This window comes from Mercenaria mercenaria, chromosome 6 (assembly GCF_021730395.1).
Source record: "Mercenaria mercenaria strain notata chromosome 6, MADL_Memer_1, whole genome shotgun sequence".
NCBI classification, from domain to species: domain Eukaryota; kingdom Metazoa; phylum Mollusca; class Bivalvia; order Venerida; family Veneridae; genus Mercenaria; species Mercenaria mercenaria.
Genome location: NC_069366.1, coordinates 22,999,169 through 23,012,696, shown reverse-complemented (window position 1 = coordinate 23,012,696; position 13,528 = coordinate 22,999,169). Strand labels below are relative to the sequence as shown.

Genomic DNA, 13,528 nt, shown 5'->3' with positions numbered 1-13,528 from the left:
GTACCTTCGAAAACTAGGTCAATAGGTCAAACAATAGAAAAACCTTGTGACCTCTCTAGAGACCATATTTTTCAATGGATCTTCATGAAAATTGGTCAGAATTTTTATCTTGATAATATCTAGGTCAAGTTCAAAACTGGGTCACATGAGCTCAAAAACTAGGTCACTATATCAAATAATAAAAAAAGACTTCATACCAAAACATGTGGTCGTGGAAATCGATCGACCACATGTCCCTGTACAATAGGATTCCAGATGTCCTACCTAAAGACTACTTTTATCTCTTATAAACAGGACATAAAGGATATAAAAATCTTTGATCCCCAAATTGGCACTGACCTAAAGCTTTAGGAGATGCTATACTGGGTAATAGGGATGAATATCCCAACGTAACGTCCGAAAAGTTATCGACCCTTTTTCTGCATTACGATGCAAATATTTTCGATGTTTCGGTTCCGGTTAATGTAAACCGCAGACGTTTCTCATGAACATCCGAGCACCCCGAATCAGTCACAGAAATTCATAAACCGCGCCAACATGCTTCTTTTACTTCTTTTATAGTAATGAAATCTGTACATGCGACTGAAAAACACTTTTAAAACAGCAAGAAAGTGTAAAGGCCGTCAAGTTTCTGCGAGGAGTGCAAACAAACAAAAAAAATCCTAGTCAGTGCGAGAATGCGGTGAATGACATCACCGTCACGGCCTCCCGTAAATTTTGCAAAGTATGATATTTGCTGTAAGAGGTATGATGACACTAAATGTAAACTTTACAGTGAGGTTTCACTATCTTTTGAGCGTTAAATATTTCTTTGTTAGTAGATATATAAAAGATAAATCCCCATGCTAGGCGGTGCCTTAATTCATATTATTTACAAGTGACACCTTATTTTCATAATTTAAAAAAGAGCTACAAACATTTTCAAAACACTTGTAAATAATAAACTGCTTAAGTCTGTATTCGGAAGTACAACTAACTTCAAAGTGCTAATTCGTGACAACATGAATTTGTTCAATTCCCAGAAAAAATAAGAAATTTATGAGACATGAAAATTATCAAATTACATAGTATTTAAGAGTGAGCTTATAACAAGGGACAGGTAGATTTCAGAGCTTTTTAAGACTCCATGACCTCAGAATGTAAGTGGTAGGTCATAGTAACAGATCCCCTATACCTACAAAGTTGTTTAGCTTTCTCACAGGTGATACAAAATAAATGTGACTGACAAATGATTCATGGTCAATAGTGTTGTCCATATAAAGCACCCATGTAAAAACTGGATACTGTAAAATCATTTAATTTCATGGGCATGAAATTTTGTGGTTTTGGTCAAAACGGCAATTTCGTGGGGATATGAATTCGTGGATTTCAAATTTTGAACATAAAATGAATGGGAATTTTACTTGTTCGTTGGGATTAAATTTCATGGATTGACTCAACCACGAAATTTAGTCCCCCACGAATATTAATGATTTCACAGTAGATTGGGAATTTTATGCTCACTCTAGAAAGCAAGGACTGCTGCATAAGCTTCTGTTGTAAAATGTGATAAATGATCCTCATTAAAGTCTGACAGGTAAAATAAAGAAAATAAACCCAGCAGTCGTTTAAAACTGACATTCTAATTTCTATTTCCTAAAACGGTCACTATCTTCTTAACAACAGCAGTCAGACCAGGCCACATGCTCAACTACCTTGATGCTTGATAGTGAAATAGTGCATATCTGAAGACATTATAGCTGCCATTGTAGTGATTAAAACCACCCCTGTGCATGAAAGATTTAACCTTAATATGAAGGTTATGTTAACTAGAGAAAATCTTGAAAATAAATTAACACAGTTATGATTTTTCCAACATTTAATCAATATGAACACAATCTTAATATATACAATACCACCTATTACATTACAAAATAATGGGTCACACATTCATAAAGGTATAAATATAACGGTTCTTAAAATTATGAATAGTATATTATTTCATTATTTCTAAAGGAAGTTTTAATCCATACTTTAAGTAAAGAAATGAAAAATACATATGCAGTATTTAAATTAAATCATTAGACCTAGTAATACATATAAACTTTTTTTGAATCAAGAAATAGAAAGAGAAAAGTTTCTACAGCACTAACAATTTCTTTTTCAGTCAAAACTAGATAGAAAATGTATCATCTCATATCTGACATTTCTTACTACACATACTTTACTAATGTATAATGAAAACAAGTTCCTTTTCTGGAAAGGATTAAATACAGGTAGTATGTTCAATTTATAGTGTGCTTTTATAAACTTGCAGTTCAGCTTGCAGCCTTGAATTATGATGACTAGGTCAAGTACAAAGTATTAACTGACTACTTTATTGAAAATTTGATCTGTTTTAATGATAATGATCAAAAGTGAAGTACTAACAAACCAGAGATGCTTTTGAGAAAAGCGCATGTCTCCCACAACTGCCCCTATGAAAAATGTTAGTTTCTCTAGATGTTTTAGACGAGTGGATCCAATTAGATGGTCTAGATGAGTGGATCCAATCAGTAATTCAAGGGCCATAAATCAAAAGTGCCTGGGCGGATTTGGCTAGTTATCGAACTTGGGTAAGGTCTTATGGCCAAACACATTTTGTTCAAGTTTGGTGAAGATCGGCTGAGAAATGTACGACTTAGAGAGCGGACAAGAGTAAACAGACGGATTTTTTCGGTAATTCAAGGGCCGTAACTCTAAAATGCCTGGACAGATTTGGCTAGTTATCGAACTTGGCTGAGGTCTCATGGTCAAACACGTTTTGTTCAAGTTTGGTGAAGATCGGATGAGAAATGTTCGACTTAGAGTGCGGACAAGAGTAAAAAGGCCAATTTTTCGATAATTCAAGGGCCGTAACTCCAAAATGCCTGAACCGATTTGGCTAGTTATTGAACTTGACCGAGGTCTCATGGTCAAACACATTTTGTTCAAGTTTGGTGAAGATCGGATGAGAAATGTTTGATTAAGAGTGCAGACATGAGTAAAAAGGCCAATTTTTCGATAATTCAAGGGCCGTAACTCCAAACTGCCTGGACCGATTTGGCTAGTTATCGAACTTGGGTGAGGTCTCATGGTCAAACACATTTTGTTTAAGTTTGGTGAAGATTGGATGAGAAATATTCGAATTAGAGTGCGGACAAGAGTAAAAAGACCGATTTTTGGTAATTCAAAGGCCATAACTCCAAGACGCCTGGACAGATTTGGCTAGTTATCGAACTTGGCCGAGGTCTTATGGTCAAACACATTTTGTTCAAGTTTGGTGAAAATCGGATGAGAAGTGTTCGACTTAGAGTGCGGACAAGCTTTGTGACAGACACACACACAGACACACAGACAGACTGGAGTAAATCAATTTGTCTCCCACACCGTGTGGTGGGAGACATAACAAGAGGGTTATGATGACCCTGGATCGCTCACCAGAGTAATATGAGCTACATGTTTCAAATGTCAAACTGATGATTTTTAGAAATTTTTTGGAAGATTTTCCGATGTACAATCAAGTAACCCCTGGGGCAGGGCCAATTTTACCCCGAGGGTCATGATCTGAACAAAGTTTGTAGAAGTCTACTAGGCAATGTTACAGATCAAATATCTAAGATCTAGGCTTTCTGATTTATTTTTAGCAAATTTATGAAGATTTCCCTATGTACAATCAAGTAACCCTTGGGGCTGTGTCAATTTGACCCTGGGGGGTCAAGATTTGAACAACTTTTGTAGAGGTCCACTAGGCAATGCTACAGGTCAAATATCTAAGCTCTAGGTCTTCTGGGGATTTTTTTTAGAAAATTTTGAAGATTTTTCTATGTACAATCAAGTAACCCCATGAGGCGGGGCCAATTTGATCCTGGGGGTCATCATTTGAACAAATTTTGTAGAAGTCTACTAGGCAATGCCACATGTCAAATATCTAAGACCTAGGCCTTCTGGTTTATTTTTAGACAATTTTTGAAGATTTTCCTATGTAAAATCAAGTGACCCCTGGGGTGGGGTCAATTTTGACCCCGGGGGTCATGATTTGAACAAATTTTGTAGAGGTCCACTAGGCAATGCTACATGTCAAATATCTAAGCTCTAGGCCTTCTGGTTTATTTTTAGAAAATTTTTGAAGATTTTCTTATGCAAAATCAAGTGACCCCTGGGGCGGGGTCATGATTTGAACAAATTTTGTAGAGGTCTACTAGGCAATGCTACATGTCAAATATCAAAGCACTAGGCCTTCTGGTTTATTTTTAGTAAATTTTGAAGATTTTACTATGTACAATCAAGAAACCCCATGGGGCGGGGTCATGATTTGAATAAATTTTGTAGAAGTCTACTAGGCAATGCTACATGTCAAATATCTAAGATCTAGGCCTTCTGGTTTATTTTTAGAAAATTTTTGACGATTTTCCTATGTAAAATCAAGTGACCCCTGGGGCGGGGTCAATTTTGACCCCGTGGGTCATGATTTGAACAAATTTTGTAGAGGTTCATTAGGCAATGCTACATGTCAAATATCTAAGCTCTAGGCCTTCAGGTTTATTTTTAGAAAATTTCTGAAGATTTTCCTTGGTAAAATCAAGTGACATCTGGGGCAGGGTCAATTTTGACCCCGTGGTCATGACTTGAACAATTATAGTAGAGGTCCATTAGGCAATGCTACATGTCAAATATCTAAGCTCTAGGGCTTCTGTTTTTTGAGAAGATTTTCTAAGATTTCCTATGTAAAATCAAGTGAACCCTGTGGCGGGATCAATTTTGACCCCGGGGTCATGATTTGAACAAATTTGGTAGAGGTCCACTAGGCAATACTTCACACAAATATCTAAGCTCTAGGGCTTCTGGTTTTTGAGAAGAAGATTTTTAAAGTTTTTCCTTTCGGTTGCCATGGCAACCAGAGTTCAGTATGGAATTCAACTCTTTGAACAATTTTTAAAGAGATCCATCCATGGAATATCCCTGTGAAGTTTCATCAAAATTGGCCTGGTGGTTTAGGAGGAGATGTTGTTTAAAGGAAAGTGTGGACGGACGGATGGACGACGTATGGACGGAGAACGATCACAATAGCTCACCCCGAGCACTTTGTGCTCAGGTGAGCTAAAAATATCATTTTAATAAATCACCTAGATATATAAAATATCCTTCGGAGTTCATATGTAATTTCATTACCCAGGTCCAATCTTCCGCTATGATAAAAGCAAGTAAACATTCAATAAATGTCAAATTTCAGGTCTTTTCCCAATTTAATACTTGAAAATTTAAATTTACTTATCAAAAACTGCCAAGGACTTTGATGGATAAGGAGCAATAAATTTGCCTTTAAACAACACTGAATATATTATTTACCCGTAAGCCTCTGCAAGCACCTGTTTCGTAAATTCTAATCCAGTGAGTAACCCAAGTACTTCTAATCCAGTGAGTAACCAAGTTTTTTACTAATCATAACAATAAAGTAAAGAAATGATGCAATTATTTTGAATAATGCAGTGCTGTATGGAAGGGAATCTCCGCCAGGACATGCATGCTGCTAAATGAAATTGCTATGTTATTTACTTACATATGCGTTCTGCAACATTGCAACTGCATTTTAGGGGATCTCCGCCAGGACATGCATGCTGCTAAATGATAAATGCATGTTGCCTTGTGTTATTCGTTTTAAACTAAATGCAACATCCATGCGTCTTTGTGTTACCTTCCATCCGTTAGTGGCACATACCTTGCATCTTTCGTCACTGCATGTATGTAAAACGCATATTCGTGCGTGTAAATGGCATATGCTTCCATTCTGTGGCATATTAAAATGTTTATGTGAACACGTTCTAAGTGTTTTGTACGTTTTACTTTCTGAAATTGATTAAATCGTTCCTCCATTATATAAAACTAACACATGCATGTTAACATTTAGTTGTTGCCCGTTGTTTTTTGTTTTTGATATATAGGTCCCTGTTGTAGACCTTTTCTATATAGGTCCCTACTTTAAATTCACGGATTCTAAATATTGCAATGATTGAAATTTATGCAAGGCGAAAACAGAGCTAAGTAAGCACTAAGCAGCACGAAGTTAATCAAATGCGACTTTAACATTTGTAATATGAAATTCGTAGAAAGCTGGGAACCAGAATTTCCGGCAGCTTCCGTAAAATCAGTGAACCATGAACGGTGTTTTAGTAAAAAAAGTACCCAACGAATTTGCCTCCAAAAACCGTACTGGTCAAAGCTTTCAGTAAATACATAACAGATTCAGGGAGATTTGATTAATGTAAATTGAACAACTTCCCTCAAATTAAAATTAAGTCAAAATACTAGAAGACATTTTTGTATAAAGCAACAGAGAATAAGCACAATAAGAGTAACAGTAACCAGAGATGACAACGATACAGCACCAGGGGCGTTGGGACGATTTGAGCATTGGGGCGGCGGAGGTGGGTGGGTGGGTTTGGGAGGGGGTACCCCTCCCATCTCCCTCCAATGAACGGGGTCACGGTTGGCCCTGTGAAAATGTTGCATATAACTAGAATAAATAGTGCAATCTGGCGACTTCTTGGACTGCTCAGTAGCTGTTGAACATACTCGTTTCTTTTCGAGTTTTCACCCCTTTTTTCAGTTTACTGTGTTCAAACACTGAAATGGCGGTACTATGTTAGATACGGACAATGTATTGCCAGGGTAGAACCAATACTGTCTAAGTAGGGGATCGAGCAGAAGACTCATATCATAGTGAATCCATGGAAATATGCTGAAACAATTGAGGGTTGAATAAATGGAGTTCAGGGTTCTTTTTACCGAATGATCGCTTTGGAAACGCAAAATGGTGTGGCTAATTGGGTTTTTCCATTTTTATATTGAAGCTGTAATACTTGTTAATGTAACTAGATCTGTAAAATCAATGAGGATTTTTCTACATTTGATGCGTAGATTCATTATGACTGGTTTCTTTGATATTTCAAACAAATTGTTTAAGTGTCCAAAATATTTAATTTTATAAATTTTATGAAAAGACATCTAAAGATGCCGATTTGCGTTTGTGTTTTACTCAGTCGGCAGAATTTGAGACACAACATCAATTGCAAGTGTCTATAATCTGTTCGGCAGTATGCAATTAAATACGATTGACTTTCATTAATTAATGTATCGCCCGAGTCTGCGGGGTGTGAAAATACAGCAACTTTGGTACAATACACTGTCACCATGGTGATCTTGCAAAGTGTCAGCGATACAAGATTCTGTGTACATATCAGTCGTCGATGCATTTCATGATAAATTGACAAGGGAATACCGCTGTATTATTCTCATTTTCAAAAAAACACGAGTTCGGCATTTCACCGCTCCTGGAATTATTGGGGCGGCGGTGCCGTCCTGCCGCCCCAGCTCCTACGCCCTTGAGCACTGAGGCGGTCATCGCTACAACCAAAGAGCTATAAAAATATTTTATACTTCTTTGCTACAACAAAGAAAAGTGGAATACGATCTGCACACACACACACAATTCAATTTCTGTTGAAGACAGTATTTAGGTAAAGGATTTCAGCTGGCTCTCTGTTCAAAAAGCATACAATTTGATTGTGACAATACTGTTAAGAACTTGTCAGGAATAGAAATATTCTATTGCCGATAACACCGAAACCAACACAAGTACACGGGTAAGTTTAGACTCTCTCACCGTTTAACCCACGGAAACTACCGAACACGTGAATTTGCTGTCGAGAGTGGTCTCCCGTGTATACTAACTTGCGCTAAATTTTTTGCTTTTTGTTGGTTCCCTGTAATGTTGTAATGCACTACCGTGCTTAGATTTTTGTTGTACTGCAAGTTTAAATATTTATTAAAGCCATGTGTTTAAGTATATTATTTTTGCCGGGAAACTGTAATATAAACAAGAACCAAGTGGTTGCAAACATCACTAATGTTAAATCCAAAAAGCAGTAACAATCAAGTTATGAAAATTTCGGAATATTCACAAGTCACAACGTTGTTAATAGCTCGTTACATTCAGTAGCAACAAAGTCAAATACGCGTAAGAAAACATAGAATACAGTTAGTAATAGCATGGGTATACATTTCAATATTGCAGTAAGCAAACAAAAAGGTTGAACGCACTTGTCAATTACATGCAAGAATAACCGATACTCATGAAAGGACTGTTTTCTTAGCATTAAGAAGCATTAAAGATGAATTTCTTGTAAGGCAAATGTAAGAAACTAAAATGCAGTTGCAATGTTGCAGAACGCATATGTAAGTAAATAACATAGCAATGTCATTTAGCAGCATGCATGTCCTGGCGGAGATTCCCTTCCATAGTGCTGATGATCACCATTTTAGCTGAAATGAATATCGATCACAGAATTGGGAGTGGATTATGTCAAAAATACAAATGTGAAGAAAATTTACTGCCTAATAAATGCAATAAGTCTCCCTTTTTTAACGACAGTGTATGTATCGTAGCATTGTCATCAAGTTTTACCACTTCCTCTTCTGATTACATATGTACTGCCAAAACAATATAATTTCATAAACTGGCATTTCCGGACTGGTTGCGTGACTTGTTACATGGAATAAAATAGAGAGCTTCTAATCCTTCAATCAAAGTCCTTGAAACAGTCTACGAAGAATAAAAAATCCTTGTATATTTTATTTTGTGTGTGTGTAGTTTTCACTTTCTAAGGTGTTTCACATCTTTTAGTAAACATGAGAAGCATCAAATACTTTTGCGTTGTTACAACGGTCAATTACATCCATACTGCTATCTTCTTGCATTTCTGTTTTGCTGATTTTGACCTTGAACTTGACCTGGTTGCTGAATTCTGTTCTGACCTGGACCTTGATTTGGATTTCTTCCTGGAGGTCCCGCTGTTCCTTGAAACTGTTGCTGACCCCTGTTAAGATTTGGACCAAAATTTGGTCTTTGACCTTGTCCAGTTTGACCTTGAGGTCGCTGCTGTCTGTTATTGAAGTTTTGCCCATTGCCTGTATAAATACAAAACAGCTACTATACATGGATAAAATGTGTTCATTTCTTGTTTCTAGAAACCTTGCTTAAAACTACCTGGTAAAACTTGGGAAAAGTATTAAGACTAGTGCAACATATGAGCATTCTATTTTTTCCCACTTTGTATATTTTCACACTCATTTCAATGCTTTACCTTTTTGTTTGTTTTTTTCGGTTTCATGTTCCACCTTCACAGTTTATGTCACATGGCAACATTCCAACATTTTATGGAGCTGGAAAAACCGAGGTGTCCCTAAAGGCATCTGGGATCAATATCTATCCCTTCGCCAATTTTCGAAATATCGAATGACTGTAACAGCTGGCAGCTTTGATATCAATGGAATTTGTAACAGCTGGCAGCTCTGATATCAATGGAATTCATAACAGCTGACAGCTTTGATATCAATGGAATTTATAACAGCTGTAAGCTTTGATATAAGGAATTCATAACAGCTGGCAGCTTTGACATCAATGGAATTCGTAACAGTTGAAAGCCCAGATATCAATGGAATTCATATCAGATGACTGCTTTGATATCAATGGAATTCATAACAGCTGAAAGCTTTGATATCAATGGAATTCATAACAGTCGAAGGCTTTGATATCAATGGAATTCGTAACAGCAGACAGCTTTGATATCAATGAAATTCATAACAGCTGAAAGTTTTGGTATCAATGGAATTCATAACAGCTGAAAGCTTTGATATCAACTGAATTCATCAATGGATTAAGAATCAAAGAAATTACTGGAAGTCAATGTAAACTAGAAAATGCTTTTGTAAAAAAGCGCATGTCTCCCCCAATGCAAAGTCCTATAGGCAAGAAGTCATTAGGGGTCAGGAGCGAAAGTCAAAGAGACACTGATGGTTGGCTGCAATAGGGATCATCTACTTGGCATGTCCAGTCATCCCGCTAAATTTCAACACTCTTGGCCTAGTGGTTCTCAAGTCACTGTTCAGGCTCCTGTGACCTTGACCTTTGATCAAGTGACCTCAAAATAATTGGGGTCATCTACTCTGCATGTCCAATCATCCTATTAAGTTTCAACATAGTAGGTCAAGTGGTTCTCAAGTTATTTCCAAAAAATGATTTTACATGAACAGGCCACTGTGACCTTGACCTTTAATAGACTGACCCCAAAATCAATAGGGGTCATCTACTCTGCATGTTCAATCATCCTATGAAGTTTCAACATTCTGGGTCAAGTGGTTCTCTAGTTACTGATCGGAACTGGTTATCAATGTTCAGGCCTCTGTGACCTTGACCTTTAACGGAGTGACCCCAAAAACAATAGGGGTCATTTACTCTGCATGACCAATCATCCTATTAAGTTTCAACATTCTGGGTCAAGAGGTTGTCAAGTTATTGATTGGAAATGGTTTTCCATGTTCAGGCTCCTGTGGCCTTGACCTTTAACAGTGACCCTAAAATCATTAGGGGTCATCTACTCTGCATGACCAATCATCCTATGAAGTTTCATCATTCTGGGTCAAGTGGTTCTCAAGTTACTGACCGGAAATGGTTTTCAATGTTCAGGCCCCTGTGACCTTGACCTTTCACAGAGTGACCCCAAAATCGTTAAGGCTCATCTACTCTGCATGACCAATCATCCTATTAAGTTTCAACATTCTGGGTCAAGTGGTTCTCAAGTTACTGACCGGAAATGGTTTTCAATGTTCAGGCCCCTGTGACCTTGATCTTTAACGGAGTGACCCCAAAATCAATAGGGGTCATCTACTTTGCATGTACAATCATCCTATGAAGTTTCAACATTCTGGGTCAAGTGGTTCTCTAGTTATTGATCGGAAATGGTTTTCCATGTTCAGGCCCCTGTGACCTTGACCTTTGATGGAGTGATCCCAAAATCAATAGGGGTCATCTACTCTTCATGACCAATCATCCTATGAAGTTTCAACATTCTGGGTCAAGTGGTTCTCTAGTTATTGATCGGAAATGGTTTTCAATGTTCAGGCCCCTGTGACCTTAACCTTTGACGGAGTGACCCCAAAATCAATAGGGGTCATCTACTCTTCATGGCCAATCATCCTATGAAGTTTCAACATTCTGGGTCAAGTGGTTCTCTAGTTATTGATCGGAAATGGTTTTCAATGTTCAGGTCCCTGTGACCTTGACCTTTGACGGAGTGACCCCAAAATCAATAGGAGTCATCTACTCTTCATGGCCAATCATCCTATGAAGTTTCAACATTCTGGGTCAAGTGGTTCTCTAGTTATTGATCGGAAATGGTTTTCAATGTTCAGGTCCCTGTGACCTTGACCTTTGACTGAGTAACCCCAAAAACAATAGCGGTCGTCTACTCCAGCAGCCCTACAACCCTATGAAGTTTGAAGGTTCTAGGTCAAATGGTTCTCCAGTTATTGCTCGGAAATGAAGTGTGACGTACTGACGGACGGACAGACGAAAGGACGGACGGACGGAAGGACGGACAGGGCAAAAACAATATGTCTCCTGGGGGAGACATAATAACATACCCATTTGCCTCTGACCTTGTGGAGCTGAATTAGTTCTGACTGGAGGTGAACCGCGTCCGCCCGGGTTGTTCAAATTAGCCATGGTGTTTGGGGACTGATTGCTGTCCAGTTCTGTTGGAGACTTTCTCTGATTGGCTTGCTGTTCCTGTAACATACATCAACTTTCATTTATAATGGCATACTATCATACATCAATTTCTATGGCCCTGTCATAAATCTTTTTTATATATACTATATGGTTTAGAACTTAGTGATTATCTTCTATTTTGACACATTATTGTGTATCTAGTATACTATTTATTACCCGACATATATATATATATATATATATTTCTGAATGTTTGTAAAAGGGTTGTTGATCTCTGACCCTTGCATTCGGACAATAAACTACCTTCAAAGAACCTTAAATTAAGATTGGACCTTAAATGAAATGCCCTTCACTTTGTTTTATAGATTGGGCTTGTACATGCTTTGTCCACCTGCCATGTTAAATTAACATGTACTTACTTGCGACATTTAAAGGAAATGACCTACCTACAGTAACTTTTTAAATGAAATTTTAAGTTAACCCTGTCTATACAGACCACCCTTGAGAAATAAAGAGGTGGTCTTTAACAACAGGAGGGCTTTCAAAATAGAGAATACTGTAATATATGTAGGTGAATTTTTTTTGTACAGCATACCGACACAATTATAGGTCGTATGGTGAATTTCCAGCTTTGATGGTGGAGGAAGACCCCAGATGCCCCTCACTGCATTATTTCATCATGAGTGGGCACCTGCGTAGAACCACTGATCTTCTGTAAGCCAGCTGGATGGCTTCTCACATGAAGAATTCAATGCCCTGAGTGAGACTAGAACCCACATCAGTGACGGGCAAGTGATTCAATGTCAGCAACCTTAACCTCTTGTCCATGGAGGCCTCACGTAGGTGAATAGGAAAAGATAATGGTGGCCTTTCAAGGTAGGTTATAAAACTGTGACCTATATTTCGAGGTGGTCTATTTGGCTGTTGTCTTTATCTCTGGCACCAGACCAGAAAGAAAATGCCTCTGTACATGTTATACCTTACCCCTAGGTATCATATAAGAACCATGGCCATGAACGGAAAAATGCACTAACCCATTTCAAGCACACATTTCTCACATAAAACGCGCAGTTCGATGAATGGGTACCAAGCATATTGGACAAGCGGTAATTTATCTTCCATCAGGCACCAGTCACACTGTCTCACTATTTCATACTGCAGAGATACTTCACATATTTTATGCTTTCGTCCACGTTACAGAAAAAACTTGCGTGAACTTCCCTAATGAACATCCGGTCTAGAGGTCACAGCGATGTGCACATGTTAGGTGGAATGTAAACAAACAAAAACAGAATGCAAAATATTCACACTTTTACAATAAAACTCGAAATGATGAATGAAATTTACCTTAGAAATGATTTTGAATTTGAAGTAATACATTGGTATACATCTGTTTTGTTTATTTTATTCACATTGCACGTTTATGCTGCATATACACATATTAGAAAACACGTGTAGTTAAATGACGACTGCATTTTCACATCAGCCAATCAGAAACGTTTTGTAATCTAGACCGGAACTTCGACAGGGAAGTTCATCAAAGTTTTTTCTGTAACGTTGATGAAACTATAAACTACGTATTGTTTCTCTAAGATAAGAAATACTGAAGAAGTGTGACCGGTACACAAAGGAAGATAAATTATCACTTGTTCAATATCCATAGTACACATTTATCGAACTGCACGTTTTAATTGAGAAATGCACGATTGAAATCGGTTAGTGTATTTTCCCGTTCATGACCATGGTTCTTATATGATACCTAGGGGTAGGGTATAACATATACAGAGGCATTTTCTTTCTGGTCTGGTGCCAGTGGTCTTTATATGGAGATGGTCCCTATTTGGAGGTGGTCTTTATTTTTAGGTGGTCTTTATTTGGAGGTGGACTTTATTTGGCCATGGTCTCTATTTGGAGATGGTCTCTATTTGAAGGTGGTCTTTAGAACAGATCTGACTAACTTAC

At 37.7% G+C, this 13,528-nt stretch overlaps 1 protein-coding gene across 2 annotated transcripts in view; it reads right to left on the bottom strand.

Moving 5' to 3' along the window:
* Positions 1-1,840: 1,840 nt before the first annotated feature.
* The window catches only part of LOC123549414 (SOSS complex subunit B1-A-like), a 29,556-nt gene continuing 17,868 nt past the window's right edge, over positions 1,841-13,528 (bottom strand). Inside the window, exons 6-7 of one of the 2 annotated variants that reach the window (XM_045337488.2) lie at positions 11,479-11,623; positions 1,841-8,964 (exon numbers count right to left, since the gene is read on the bottom strand). In XM_045337488.2, coding sequence (XP_045193423.1) covers positions 8,741-8,964; positions 11,479-11,623 — 369 coding nt within the window. In that variant the 3' untranslated portion in view covers positions 1,841-8,740. The remainder of the gene's footprint in view (positions 8,965-11,478; positions 11,624-13,528) is intronic. The other variant, XM_045337489.2, reaches the window with a different exon arrangement.